Source organism: Denticeps clupeoides, chromosome 16 (assembly GCF_900700375.1).
Source record: "Denticeps clupeoides chromosome 16, fDenClu1.1, whole genome shotgun sequence".
In the NCBI taxonomy this organism is placed as follows: Eukaryota; Metazoa; Chordata; class Actinopteri; order Clupeiformes; family Denticipitidae; genus Denticeps; species Denticeps clupeoides.
Window position 1 is genome coordinate 5695632 of NC_041722.1, and position 15855 is coordinate 5711486.

Sequence of the window (15855 nt, forward strand, 5' to 3'; positions counted from 1 at the left end):
CAGGATCACACAGAGTGCAAAATGGAGGGGGGTGGGCATAGGACTGTACAATCATATGCTCACCCAGTTTAAATAGTACATGGCAGCAACATGCCACTCTGAAGGTGTTCATTTTTGGGGTAGGGTTTTTCCGCAAATATATTAAAATAAAGGATTTGAATTCACAAGAAGTACTGTTCCTAGCTGCAGCTTGGATGATTATGGCACGCAGAGCGTAACAGCACCGATCTGCATGTAAGCACAGATCCGTGAACAGACATGGCAGACGGGGTGGACAGAGACATGCAGACTCGCAGCATGTGAGTGCACCATGTTTAAATATGTCTGTGCATTTCTCTCTCTCCCTCTCTCTCTGTCCCACACAAACAAACACACACACACACACACACACACACTCATAAAAACTGCAATACAGTCCACACCGCATTTCGGAAAAAAGAAACCGACAGTGAAACAGGTGGCAACGGATTCAACGTACGCCATACGTTATGATTTGCACAAGAGATAAACTGTTCAGTGGCACTAAATCTTCTCACACATACAGAAACACAGACAGAGCGGATCCCTCATACCTGCACATGCTGCTTTTCCTGGAGCCGGAGCTGCTTGGAGAAGAGGGAGGGGTCTGGTATGACCAGCTGTAGTCTGAGCCTTTCAGATCTTTAATAACCTGCAATTGTGCGAGAACGACAGAAACTCACATCTTTGCAAAATGATACCAACAATAACTATTAAGCAACCTCATAAAAGTGCATTCGATTTTTGAGCCATCAAGGTATGTTTCATACACTGTTAAATAATTGCTTTTGGATGCCACTGGGTGGTGCTAGATATGGTTTTATACTTATGTAATGTGTATGACATACCTGTTCACTAGCAGGAGGCAGTTTGTGGGGGTCAGTGGTCAGCACAGTGAGGTCGTCAATAATGGCCTGAAGATGAGTGATCTCTGCCAACATAGCAATTTCTCCATTCTGTTGAATAACAGGAAAGAAATATTTTATTCAATGTCACTTCTGAGTGCTGAAGGAACTGTCTTCCTCCTGCTCTTCTGTAAATGTGTTTTGCTATTGACACTTTTTTATCAATTTCTGGGTCCCACTCACCACCACTGGCTGCAGAAAGCTGATGAAGGTGCAGAAGCGCCCCCTCTCCTCCACCAGGGCACGCCGCACTGCCTGCTTCTCAGTCTCCTCCATCAGCAGGTACATGTCATTTACATCCTGCATGGCGCTGTCCAGCTGTGGCTGCAGGTCCCCTCGGCCTGAGAGCAATGGAGGAAAAGATAGGAGAGGGCAGGAGAGGGGAATTGATGAAAAGTGGGTGAAGTGAATGATAGAGAGGATGTGTGTGTGTACATTGGGGGCAGCATTTTGTGTAAAAGAGGGGAGGCACAGGGGTAAAAATATGGATTGCATAGTCAAACCATGCAGAGGAACAAAAGGACAAATGGAGAGAGAGACAAAAATAAAGAGAAAGAATTAATTAGACCAGTGAACCAATCCCTCCCATCTCCTCTTTCATTCCCCTCAACAGGACAGACACATAAACATAAACGAGTCAATCAGACTAGTATCTACATGACCAGTAAGAGACAAATGCAAATGACCACTAAAAAAAGAAATAATATAAAATAAAAATTTGTACGTAGAGCGAGAGGCCCTGAAGGGGAGGGCTACGTTAAATCATGCAAACAACATTGTTAGTACCCAATGTTAGTACCCATGACCCAAGGCAGACTGCTCAAATTAAGAAGCCTCCACGACCACTAGAGCATGCTGGGATACCATGAGCAAGTCGAGCAGAAAGCAAGTCAGAGATGGGTTACATGAGAGTGAGCAGTCATATGATACTATATGGAATTATGGGGGATATTTATGCATGTGGAGAATGTTCACTTATGTCACATGCACTAGTTCACCAATCAGAGTGTGTGTGTGTGTGTGTGTGTGTGTGTGTGTGTGTGTGTGTGTGTGTGTGTGTGTGTGTGTGTGTGTGTGTGTGTATATATATATATTTGGTTTGGTTTGTATCCAAGGTTCCAAGCTGTCTATAACAGACATATGATGATAAACCTGTGAACAAGTGGTAATGTGAGAGAAGGAAACAAGAAAACGCAGGAAGAATGTAAAAGTTGGCACTTGGCACTACATCTGGGTGTGTAAAATTGTAATTGGAGGAGGTAAATACTCCAGAATGAGGAAACAGGTTAACTGAGGACTAGTTTAAACTAAAATTTAAAATCGATTTTACACTTTTTTACAAAGTTTGCCTTCTGGGTTTCAGAAACAAGTACAAGCCAATACAAGGCCTTGGTGGGTAATCTTTTCAAGATACAGATAAATACTAAGCAGTTCTGACCTACTTTGTGTGACACTCCTGCTGTAGCACCATGAAAGTAAAACATTTTTGAATGAAGAATATCATTGAAGTTCTCTTTTAGTCTAGGACTATATTTAATCCATGGACAGGAAACCAACCCTTAATCTACATGTACATAAATGTAAATACCTCAAAAGCAGCTGTTTTATACAATCTGCACAAAATAAAATTATATTATATGCAATTTGAAAGATTATTCAATTTCTGTTTCTTTTGAAATATTTTAGCGCATAATAAATAAACTTCTATATGCAAATGAAGTTCCAATATAGCTAAGAATTAGTAGCACAGATAGCATATGAGGTCACTTTCATAGCAGCTTCTGTGAGCCCATGATCACAGTTCATGCAAGATGAAGTGAGAGGTGGAGCAGAAGCAGAGCTGTGGGGGGTGGAGAACATCATCATACTTACCCTGCAGTTCTACAGAGAATAAGATAGGGAGGTCGAGGGTGAATATAGAGAGGTAGATGCAGGGGCAGGGTACACAAAAAGGAACGAGATAGGGGTGAGAGAGAAAGACAGAGAGACAGAGAAAGAGAGATCGGCGTTAGGGTTAGTATAAGGGAGCATCATTGCTCAGTCCACAGCCAAAGAGCTTCAAGACAGTTAGAAAAGAAACACTGCAGCAACCAAACCCAGAAGCAAACAATGACCAACAATGTAACCTGTAACCATTTTCATTTTCATTTAATTTACAGCATTTATCAGACGCCCTTATCCAGAGCGAGTTACAATTAGTAGGGGACAGTCCCACCTGGAGACACTCAGGGTTAAGTGTCTTGCTCAGGTACACAATGGTAATAAGTGGGATTTGAACCTGGGTCTTCTGGTTCATAGGCGAGTGTGTTACTCACTATGCTACTACCACCCTATGTCAAATGACCAATGTCATTTTCTACATACATTTTAAAAAATGCTATTTGAATCTGAATCCTTCTGCACTGCTATCATCTGGCCTCTTCCTCATAGTAACACACCAGATTATCGTCCTTCATTCACAAGGACAGATTATTGGCTGGCAAACTGGCACATGCGTCTGACTGTCAAATGAAGAAGAGGCTGGCTATCCCCGGCGTTGCCACCAGAGGGAGCTGTTGCTCGACAAGGACGCAGTCAGGGACCTTCATAAGACAGGGACCAGTGAAATTCTTCCTCACGACAGACATGCCCTCTTCCCTCTCACTGTCACTGGAACATGGGCGTACTGCCACGGGAACCTCGCACGCTGTCGATCACAGATGTCAAAGAGCAGCAGATGCATGAAACACGCCGTACGAGACTTGTTATCTTCAACTCGAGCAAATCATTTCACCTTGAGCATCTGACCTTGGCAATCTTTACTCTCATTCTGATGTGCACCGAGGAACAGGAGCAAGTTGGGGAGGGTAATATAACACACGGGCACAGGATATACCGCGGTCGTGGCAACCACACCAAGGACAGCACCCATTATTACATGATGACAAGCAAGGCGAGTGATTGGCACACCGGCATCCATGTTGCAAAATCTCACCTATCACAGCCAGCTCCCGGCAGGAGGAGGAGGGGCTTACCTTTCCGAGCCTTCTTCTGCAGTTTCATGGTGTCTGAAGACTTCTTCTTTATCTCGTGGCGGGATCGCTTATACTCTACAGCAATTAGGGAGATCATTTAGAGTCAGAATGTACAGCATTTAAAGATAACAGGTAAGGGTCAAAAGGTCAAGGTATATGCCAGTCCCACCTTTGGCATGGTCCTTATCCAGCTGGTTGGCTGTCTTCTTCCAGTCCTCAATACGGTCTTGAAGAGGAGTTATGAGACTTTCCATCAGAGCACTGAGGAAGCAGTTAAATGTTATATTTTAGTTACATGTTAGTTTCAGAACTATATCATATGTATATCAGACTATTTAAATACATTCAGTTCAGGCTCACTGTGATTTTTTCTCCAACATTTTCAATGCTATTGTTCATCCAAGGGTTTAAAACTCTTTGGCAAGAGGGGGGGGGGGGGGGGGGGGGGGGGGGGGGGGGGGGGGGGGGGGGGGGGGGGAGCCCACTTTCCACTGTTAAACTATATCCACTTAGTCTTCAACTCAATCCTAAAACTTTATCCAAAAACTTCATGCAGCCAGCCGATTTGCCTTTAATTCCATTTCCCAAGATCGCAGGTCAGTTTTAGTGCAGGGGCTTCACACAGCATCATTCATAATTACCAACTGACACAACTCTAGCTTTAATTTTTTTTAATTGTGGGATATTCTTGCATTCTCCAACATTTACCCAGAAACTGTGTGCAGTTTTCTCTTGGATATATATATATATTTGGATAATGTGGAGTCTACCTCACACTAACATGCTGGACATATTGAAAACTCACATGGTGTTTTAGCGTAATAAATTGCATGTTAATATGGAACAGTTAGTATTTCATAGTGTGTTTTCAACAAACTAGCTTGCAAACAAATCTGCACACTTATGCAACTAGCTTATTACACTTTTCAGACCTTCCTTTCTTTTATTATACTTAGCATCTTTTTCTGACATCTGTAGTTTGATTCTGTTGCATGTGTGGATTGTTACTGACATCTGGTGAGCTTTTCATGTCAGTAGCACCTTAAGAAATATATTGTTCATTACTGCTGTACATAGTACATTACATGCACTGTGACTGCACACAGACTGGAAACCCCGTTAACGTCAGCAGTACTCTGACCATCATCAGTAGGAAAATAAAATCTGCTGCAGACATATTACAACTCCCCGTTTTGGGAAAAAAATATACTTAACATGCCAGATTGATTTAGTAAGCTGGGCTGAATTGCCTGCACATTTTTTGAATTGCCTGTGTTGATGAGCTGAGGTATTTCTGTGGCTGTGTGTGTGTGTGAGAGAGAGAGAGAGAGAGAGACACAAAGGATTGTAGAACTTGGATTGTTCTTTGGTTTATCCCTCCTCCTCCTGGATCCTCTTTTTTGTTTAAAGGGAAACTGCATTCTACTGTGCTGAGTAACTGTGGCCACGTTCAAGTTTCAGTGACTCTCACCCACGGCAATGCAGCTCTGCTGTTTCTACCCCACCACACCATCTCCAAACATGGGAATGGGGCTCACGCAGACACTGCCGAGCAGTTTGGATAATGACATGAAGGGATTTGCTGACAACACAAGCGCCCAGAAAAGGGTCAAATGACTCTGTCTAGGGACATTTTGCCAAGGTTTTGTAAATGGAATGATCTATATCTTTTAACGTAAAGAGCATGTGTGGCATTGTGGGTACCCGGCGGTCGGGGTTACGCATACTTTGTAAACTGCCGCAGTTTGGCCTCAATGCTGCGATGCCTCATGCACATTCGGGTCAGTGCAGATCCAATGTCTCTGGTGGCTCCTGTAAGCATAAACAGAAAAGCAGGGGCACATTAGAGAGGGGGGGTGGGATCCAGAACAGCATCAGATGCATGTGAGGGCACAACAATCCAGTGGGCTTTTTAAAGACCTCACATTTTTCTGTGCCCCAGAAGGGCCGTCAATTTTACCCCCCCGAGGTCGAAGAAATATTTACTCTTCGGGAAGAGCAGTGATTTACTGTCAATGTACACAGTCCAGCACCTAGTCCAAATACAGCTCCTATGCAGAGTGTTTGGGAGAAGCATTGCCTGTGTCTGCATGTGTGTGTGTGTGTGAGTGTATATGCCTGTAACCTGTAACTGTGATAAACATTAGACTATTTTTAGAAGCAAGTGAACATTTGGAAAAAAATGACCTCTGTATTTGTACAAAGCAATCTGCACTCTTTCAAAGAAGGTGGCCAGCCGCAGCGCTGGAAAGCCATTGTTTTTATACTCTTCAAAAACTCTGAACCGCAGGGGATGGGCAATCTACATGAAAATGGATTCCAAGTGAAGTGTGTTCTGATTAGAAAATGTATAAAAATCGTAATTACAACCCCAGCAGAGGTTGAACTAGTTCAAACCAGAGAACGAGAAAGAGAAGATCAGTATATTGTTTCACTCACTCAGCAGACAGGATTATAAGGGGCAGCGTGAAATGAAAGGGTTCGCTAGAACACATGACTTCAGAGGTGTGAGACCATGTTTCTCCCAGGCGAGCTTTAGGTCCAATAGTTTTAGTTTTTAGCCTGTTATAATCCAGTCAGACTCGGGGGGGAACCAAACTAAACCCAAACCGGATCAGATCAGTTTTCTAGAAAAGACTTGCCTTATTTCGCTCTGGTCGTCATTGCCATCTCAATGTAAGGAACAGGTTTATTAAAACATATGTGTCCCTCACACGTCTGTGTCCTTGAGATCCAGGGTAAGTGGTACAGAGCCAGAGGAGGTAAGCAGGGGATTACCTAAAACGCCCCAGATTATCCAAAAATGTCTGGTGTTACTCCAATCAGATGACAAATCACACCTTAAATATTAGGGGTGGGAATGGGCAAGGACCTTACATGTGATACTATCACGGTACTTAACTCACGATCCATATTATTGCAATTTTAAACATTCTGTGATATGCTAAGAGGGACCTGTTATTATACTAAAAGGTTTGATTTGTTTTTTAAATTTGTATATAAAAATATTGATATTTGGTTTCCCTGATTGATTTTTTCCCCCCACCTCTATTTACAATTATGGGAGGCATCGATAATCCTTTCTTTACCCCTTCATACACATTCCATGTATTAACTTCATGTTTAGGTTCAGCATTGCAATTGCACTTTATGTACACTTGTATTATTTCTGTAATATTTGCATTTTTCTGTATATAAGATATTACATATTGTATATAAGATATTGCATTGTGTTGTTGTTCTATACTGCACCATAGACCGGAATCAAATTCGGAATCAAATGTGTTCGCTCGCATACTTGGCCAATTAACACGATTGTGATTCTGATGTAGTTTATGGGTAATTTATACAAATGCAACTACAGAAACTACCCATTTGAGGACAACTAATAGGGTTGGTTATCCAGTTAAATTGAGATTGGCAGTAGGAACCGTGACGTTATGCTAGATGGTGAACAGCAACATAATTTAATCACAGCATTAGCTCTGTAGCATTTTCTTTTATATTTGTCTGTAAACCTAATGAGTATTTTAAAAATCTATATTTAAATAGACCTACCAATCCCTGGAGTGTTATGCGGTCAACCTGGAAACCCGTTTTACTCCACAAGCTACTTATATGGAGTACCATACGGAGTCAAATTTTATTTATGTTTAGCAATTTACATAAAACCATCAGAATTCCTGTTCTTCACGTATCATTGTCTATCCACCCTCACCTTCCTTTATACATCATATTTCTCACTATCATGGACTCATCATGGATAGTGTTCACAAGTTGTCGAAGTATCCTTCAACATTAGATGCACATTAAATGATTACACTGGGGACACACTCCATATATACACACCACACATCATACACACACAAACTCTTGTAGGACAACACCAACAATTTATAGCCCAAAATCACACGCAGTATGCCTCAATGGATGTTGCCAACATGCCATGTATGTTGCAAGATAAGAGAAGCTCCATTCATAATTAACACATTCCTGCCTACAGCCCCAGTTCTACCCAGCAACCATTCATTAACTCCACTAAAGGCAGTCCTCCTACTACACACACACACACACACAAAACCTGCACACTCGTCCTTCTGATGCTGTGTACACATGAGTTTGCAAATACACTTGCGCATATCTAAACATTTCAGCTTAGCATTCACAAAAACCCCTTCGGAGCGCAAGCGGAAACTGTGAATGGAGCGATGGAGTGACGGAACGAGCAGAGGAAAACGACAGACGTGTGTGAAAGGAGAATCGGAAAACGGGGAGACAGAGCCGTGAGGGAGCTCCTCACACATTTTAATTACCCCGCAGACGGAGCTGTGTGTGTGTGTGTTTGTGTCACCGTTTGTGTATCATAAAAAGCCATTTCACTTCCTTCCTGGCTGCTCTTATTGACTTCCTTCGTCCGGACAACATCCACTAAACAAAATGACTGACTTCACATCTGGGCAGCACATTACATTGTGGTGTGTGTTTGCAGGCCAAGACTCAGGCATGTCATGTTTTTGAAAAGTGCCTGCACAAGCAGAATGTGCCGAGACAGTTCTTCCAGTCTGCACAGAAGGGATACATTTCCCAGACACGGGGAAATACCGCCATCATCCTCCTCCGCTTTTTTTTTCTGGAAGATGCCATGCTTACAACGTTTACAGCCCTTATCCAGAGTCACTTGCGATCAGTAGGTGCAGGGACAGTCCCCCAGGAGACACTGGTCGTAAGCGTTGTTTGAACCTCTGGTTCTTAGATGTTTTTTACCCACTCGGCTGCTACCACCCACGCATGCCTCTGACACCAGCAGGCTGTGTTTACCTCAACACAATAACCTGCTACACCCTCCCAACCTACGAATATTGATTTTTCTCAGGACATTCCGTCACCATGACTGTGAAATGGAATGACAGTGGGAAGAGAGAGATGAAGAGAGTGGGGGAACCGACGCAGAAGTCACACGAGAACTGACATAAAGAAATGGGGTCACCAGTCCTATTGGTCTGGTACACGCCTCTTTTTCTCTTTTTTTCCTTACACCCAATCAAGGGGCCAAGATATGAGCTGCCTGACTCACACCATACAATTTTTTGACAGTTGCACGAGGTCAATATGGCCGTTCTACATAATGTACAGGACATAAAGGAGACATGTCTGTCCACACAAAATCCATTGCAACCAGCCACCAAACCTGCCACCTCATAAACAGACACAGCACCTGGCAACAAAGCACATTCCTGAATATAATGTAGGTACAAGACAGTGTGGGAGATTTGGTGCATGCGCAAGGGGCTTGTACCAGCTATGATCTTCAACATATTCGGCATCTGTGCTGGTTCTGCAGACATCTACATTTTTTAAAACCCTTTTGGAAATCCAAGATGTATGCTTTCCCAGGTCTCTGAAATCAGGATATGATTGTCATAAATGCAATAAAAGTAATCACAGTGCAAAAGAAATCTGGTGAGAGATCAGAGCTGGTCATTTTCACCTCCTGTTTTAAAGACATTAGATTGCTATATGTAGAAAGCACATAAATACAGCCCTGCTAGACAACGCCTACCCGCCCAGAAAAGTGCCCTTATATGCCAGTATAAATAACATGATGGTGCCAACTGATAATCCCATGTCATGACAAAATAAACTAATAGTCTAATGCATTAATCTAATCCTTACATTATAACAGCCAACTCAAGAACGTTTTGGATTACAGAGATTACCACATAAATGCTGCTACGTTTACCAAAATTAAATGGATATATATATATAAAAGGATATTATATGAGAAAATTATTACACACAAAAAAGGAAGGGACTGAAATGAAATTGTAAAGGGGAGGAGACAGATAGGGGCAGGGCTTCTCACAGAGCCAAAGCCTTCTGGACTTACTGCTGCATCACATGACTCACTATATGATTGCATACATAACATACATACACACACACACACACACACACACACCAGTTTCATGCAATGAGGGAGTCAAATAAGGGAGTTGGTGGATTCATTTAGAATTCTGTCTGTCAATCCCAGTCAAAACGACTCCATTTTAGATTAAAGGTTTATTCTATCTCCTTCTGTGCTTGTGTGGGTGTGCTGATGGGATGATTAGCCCTGCTTGCTTTCCTCCTATCTTCTGAAGGAAAGGTGGGGGCCGTCCCGAGGGAAATCCCTCCATTCACTCTCTTCCCTCTCTCCTCCTTTCCTGCCATTGCTGCGTTTCCTGCACCTGCCAGGCAGTGGGGGCAGGATGCAGCGCGCCAGCTTTAAATCACACATACCTGTCCGCACCACCCAGGTCGTCCGTCCTCCCCATCCTCAGCACACACTTCCAGGTCTGTCTGTGTCTGTGTCTGTGTGTGAGACTGAGTGAGGAAGAGACGGAAAGTGACAGTGGTCACCTTGTCGGTCTAGATACAAGAAGGACCTGACTCTCATTCCATCTGTGGTTTTAACAAACCTAATACAATCATCTAAATGGATAAAATGTGCCTTTTGCCTGACTGGATAGCAACAGGACATGCGGGACATGGCAGGAGTCTCTGGATTTCCAGAATTCCTTTAGAAAAGGGTAAAGTGAGAAAGACAATGTGGCCATATTCAAAGCTGCATCAGAGAGACAATGGAACTGTGGGATATCTAAATTAAGGGATTAACGTTCTGAGATTGAATATGTGTATGGAGTTTGCATGCTCTCCCTGTAATGATGTGACGTGGGTTTCCTACATGTTCTCCGGTTTCCTCCCGCCATCCACAGGCATGCATATTAGGTGAATTGAGGAGTGTGTGAGTGGAAGGTGTGTGTGTGTGCGCACCACGTGGTGAGTCCCCGCCCAGCCACGACCCTCGTTAGGAATACACAGTTGTGGATAGTGAGCGAGTGAGGGATTTAGCTCACAAATGCTACGTGTATTATAGGCTGGCCAGTATACATGTAAAGTACTCTTACTGTGATGTGAACATAATTAATGTTGCCATTTTGAACAGTGAATTTTGATACAGCCATAGTACTATACTAGGGCTGCACGATTTAGGGAAAAATACATATTGCAATTACTGAGATCAATATTGCAATATGCGATTGCGATATGATAAAGGGCACTTGCTTGTATATCAATGAAAAGTCACATAGAAATTACTAATAGTGAAATGTTTAATTTCAAAGTGAAACATACAAACTACTTATAACAACTTGAAATTCCCAGTGCTTTCAAAATACAATATTCTACAAAATTAAATAATGACAAAAAAGTCTTTACTTTAAAAAAACATTACTGTTGAACGACAAATCCTGGTAAGGCTAAACAACTGTTTTGATTATATTTGGCCATTATAAAATCCCGTATTATAGTTCTTACGTTTAACCAAAACGTTGTTTGGAGGCTGACTTGAACTCAGGGATGCATAGCTTCGCTAGCTTAGCTAAGGTTAACATTTGTAAACTGAGGTGATTTTCTTTAGGAAACCTTCAAAGTTTGGAAAAAGTTAACTAAACAGCTAAGAACAGTCTAAATAGTTAATGCCTACGTTTAGCCAAAATGTTGTTTGGAGGCTGACTTGAACACAGGAATGCATATCTTCGCTAGCTTAGCCTAGCTTAGCTAAGGTTAAGACTTATAAAACGGGATTTTATAATAGCCAACTATATTCAAAACAATTGTCCAGCCTTACCTATTAAATGTAATCCCCCGGGATCTGGTTTGGAGCGTACAGCGGTTTGTACAGCCTTAAGCAGCACAATAGTGAGGCATTTTTATGTATATGCTTCACTGCACGGCACAGCCTCTCGCAATATGGCGGCGACGTTGACGTACGTGTTCCCATATGTCTATGTGAGTCACGAATCTGAGGTCTCCATTGAACCGAATCGAAAGTCATGTGACCAAACACGTCACATTTAAATCGCAGCTTTTTGCGTTCATGTAATCGCACAGACTGACATCGCGATTACGATTGCGGTTAGATTAATCGTGCAGCACTATACTATACTATAATTTGTTAATTATAAGATTAGTAATATGCTACCTATACTGCTCACTTGATGCTTGCTCTATATGTTTATATAGCAGGTATCCCACACCTGCAGCATTACTAAGCCAGCCCTAAAATATGATGAAAGAAAGGACTAATAAGCAAGGGGAGGTCAATGGAGGACTGGGCTTTTGCTTGTTGCCAGGACAACCCAAGACCGGGCTTCTGCATCCATTTATTTATGCTGAAAATCAATTCTCAGGTCCAAGTCTGACAGGTGAGCTGTCTGCTGTGAACACAGCCAGACAGACAGACGGGTGTCTGAATGCGTTGTACTGCTATGTCTGTTCTTTCAGACAGATGTCATCAAGAGAGTTAAACACACACACAAACACACACACACAAAAATACAAGCATATTCCTGTAAGGTCCTTCTACTTTTATTGCTTCATCATATTGCCTGCTGAAGCCACATATTCAAGTGCTTAGTTTTCACGCTGGCTTAGTTTGCCTTTTTATCTCCTGTCTGCTCTCCCTCGCTCTTTCCTTTTAATTTTGTCACAAGATCTGTTACAGCAGCCCACATGCTATCCCATGACTTTGTGTGGGGAACTGGGATATGAATGGGGATCAAGGGGGTTGTAACCGCCTCAGGTCCAAAACTAATGGCCTGATCCAGCGTCCACCTTCCACAGTAATGCTTTACCACTCCTTCACACGCAATGCAGCAGACGGGGAGCGTCCCCTCTGTCCTGTCATAAGAATTTCAAATAACAACACAGCAAGCATGTCATAAAAATGGAATATGTGTGCATAGTGTGTGATGTAGCATGTGATGCTGTCACAGCGCATCAACATTGACCTCACATCTGCACACTGACCTGGTGCGGGGCACACTGAAAATGTCACTGTGGCTCCTCAGGCCTTTAAGCAGTCGAGGAAACGCAGGGACGCAGCTTATCAAGCACTCGGCCCACATGACATAATGAACCAAAATAACCCCTTATCACATACAAATCCAAAAAGAGATAAGAACTTCCTGTTTTTTCCTCTCCAAGCTGATATTGCCACTGTTTCTATATCAAAAGAAAACTATTTTCCAGTTACCCAGATCTGCAATATGCATCTTCTTTCTTGATGCAAAAAAATCACATTACAACATAAACATTCCAGACGTTTAATCTAAATGGTACTTCATTAAACTAGTGTGGTAAATTCTGTATTTCACACCATTCACCACCCACAAAAAGCCTTTCACATCAAACTCAAGGCAGTACAGGGTCAAGACATTTGTTAATTCTGGCTTATTTTTCCGTTTTCTACAGGGCCAGCTCCCTTGAGAGGTTTTATTTTTTGGGTTTGGGGATGTATCACCCTACCGCATCAACAGAGAGAGGCACCAGCAGTGAGAACCAGCAGGTCCATCCAGCTCCTCTTTCCCAGGGAATATCAATGAAGAGATTCCACACAGTAATGATCCCCCTCAACCTCATCATTTCCTTCTTCACACTCTCTTCCCCCTTATTTTTCTCCAGCTCCCCGTTCTGACGCACACCACCACCCCCTCCTCTTTTCCGCACCCCAGGCTTTGTGGCCTTCCCACCAGTGCATCTCCATAGCAACCAGGGAGATGAAATCTGCAATGGGATTTGTCAGTCTCTCCCTCTCAATCCCTCCCAGTGCTGGAACGTTCAGACAAAAACACACACACACACAAAAAAAAAAATGTATCCACTATGCTCTACGTGTACGCTACTCACTACTGTATTGTACAGATAAATCACAATGCAAACGAATATGATAGATTCTGGACATGCGAACATCCGTAGTGTGTGAATGGCATGCGCTCTGGGGGTCAGCAACATTTGGACAGTATTAGAGAGCGGTAGAGAGAGAGAGTCTCATTTGGCGAGCTCTGGTACTAATTATCTGCAGTGTTCCTCTCGGGGATTAGGAGCGTTTTAATAGTTCTATTTTATGGGTTACGTTCCTGCTGGGAGACACAAGGATTACAGTGGCACACACACACACACACACACAAAATAACACACGGTTTGCTGTTTTGGTTTGATGAGCAAGCAGCCAGCTTAGAGTCAGAAAATGTGGATCAGGGAAATAATGGTAAGAAAGGCGCCCTACATGCAGCTGTTTAATCCAGCAGCTTCCGTCGCACCGCTGTACCAATCTGACCAGCAGCCAGTCCAGACAGGCCTTAATTACAGCACTGGTCCAGATGCCTGGATCATCTCACTTATCCTGCATACAGGCAGCACATTAGTCCTCATCACTACATGTGTTTGTGTGTGTGTGTGTGTGTGTGTGTGTGTTTATTTGGAGCAGAAATACATCCAAGCTCTCTGTCACTAACAGACTGGCCTAGTTCTCATGGAATCACTGTCTGCTGCACAAATGAATGAGCATGAATGAATGATGCCCTCTATACAGACCCACACACACCAACACATGTATGCATGTGTACCTGTATAATGCATTATAATAGCGCACCCAAACACGTGCATTTTTTATGTTTGATGACGGGCCAGACTAGGCTGTCCCAGATTCAGCCCAAACACCAGCCTCAGGTCCAATCCAGCCGAGCCTTCCTGTGCTGAGACACACTGTGCAGAGACATATCCGAGCCCGAGGCAAGACTCACACTGCAATCATGATTTGCATGCTTATACACATACACACACACACACACACACACACACACACACACAAACACACAAACAGGACACAACATCCATACAAGTTTATAAAAACACACTGCTGTCATGTAGACATATCAAACACACACAATTCTGAACAATAATATGCCCGGCCATGTCCCCACCCAGGAGCTCAACATGTGTAACTGCCATCGGATCCAAATTTGAAAGTGAGGGACACAATCGTTATGTAGTAACATGAGCGCCTCTCCTGAAAAAGAAGATCACATCTATCCCATAATGTACACCGTTTTCCTGGGTACATTATTTCTGATCTGCTAAGACAGTAAGATATCCATCAGAAATGCAGAGAATGATGTGGAACACAGAGACACAGACCAAGAAAAAGAAGCAGACACAGAAAAGGCGAGACGAGGGGGAAGGGAGTCTTCAGACGACTACTACAGCACATGAAGCAGAATAATTCATGGGTGCCTCTATTCCCTGCCCGGCGTGAGTCCATATTCAGAGGTGAAGCCCCCAAAACAAAACTTCAGGGTAATTGCACAGGAGCTGTGTCACGACAGCGACCGATGAGGTATACTAAGGTGGTAGTAGCCTAGTGAGTAACACACTCGCCTATGAACCAGAAGACCCGGGTTTGAATCCCACTTACTACCATTGTGTCCCTGAGCAAGACACTTAACCCTAAGTTGCTCCAGGGGGACTGTCCCTGTAACTACTGATTGTAAGTCGCTCTGATAAGGGCGTCTGATAAATGCTGTAAATGTAAATGTATAGTACCACTGTAGTACAAACAGAACAGCCGTACACATCACCACGGCAATCAGAGTACAGACAGAGCCAGACAACGGTGAACAACGGCACACTCTGCACGCCACGACTCTGATAGTAACCACAGGCCCGTGAGCGGCTCGGTCAGCAAAGCCCCGAGCACACTGTCACCACTGTTTATGCATGCGTAAGTTAACTGGAGCGCTAGCGCAGAGTTCACCGGAGCACAGGCCTTGCATTAAAAAAAGGCCGTGATCTAATTCAGTCGGCACGTTCAAGTCCAACTGTTCATTACCCAAGCATAGTTTTTTAAATAAATGAAATAAAATTACATACTTCAGATGTTGTAAAGTTTATGCAAATTGTCCACGAAATTGCATCACAGCCTTCCAAATGGTGCAATCCTCCACCTTTTTATATTCAGTAAATGTCCTCAAGCCAAACAGTGGCGCAGTGGCAGTTAGCAAGGTTGGAGGTTTGAATCCCATCTCATACCCTGTGTG

General features: G+C 43.1%; 1 protein-coding gene across 5 annotated transcripts in view; it reads right to left on the bottom strand.

Moving 5' to 3' along the window:
• The window catches only part of mtss1lb (MTSS I-BAR domain containing 2b), a 56947-nt gene that overhangs the window by 11966 nt on the left and 29126 nt on the right, over positions 1–15855 (bottom strand). For 3 of the 5 annotated variants that reach the window (XM_028955873.1, XM_028955875.1, XM_028955871.1), the window contains exons 4-10: positions 5665–5749; positions 4107–4198; positions 3938–4012; positions 2796–2804; positions 1107–1264; positions 867–974; positions 573–670 (exon numbers count right to left, since the gene is read on the bottom strand). In XM_028955873.1, the coding sequence (XP_028811706.1) occupies positions 573–670; positions 867–974; positions 1107–1264; positions 2796–2804; positions 3938–4012; positions 4107–4198; positions 5665–5749 (625 nt within the window). The remainder of the gene's footprint in view (positions 1–572; positions 671–866; positions 975–1106; positions 1265–2795; positions 2805–3937; positions 4013–4106; positions 4199–5664; positions 5750–15855) is intronic. The other 2 variants (XM_028955874.1, XM_028955872.1) reach the window with 1 other exon arrangement.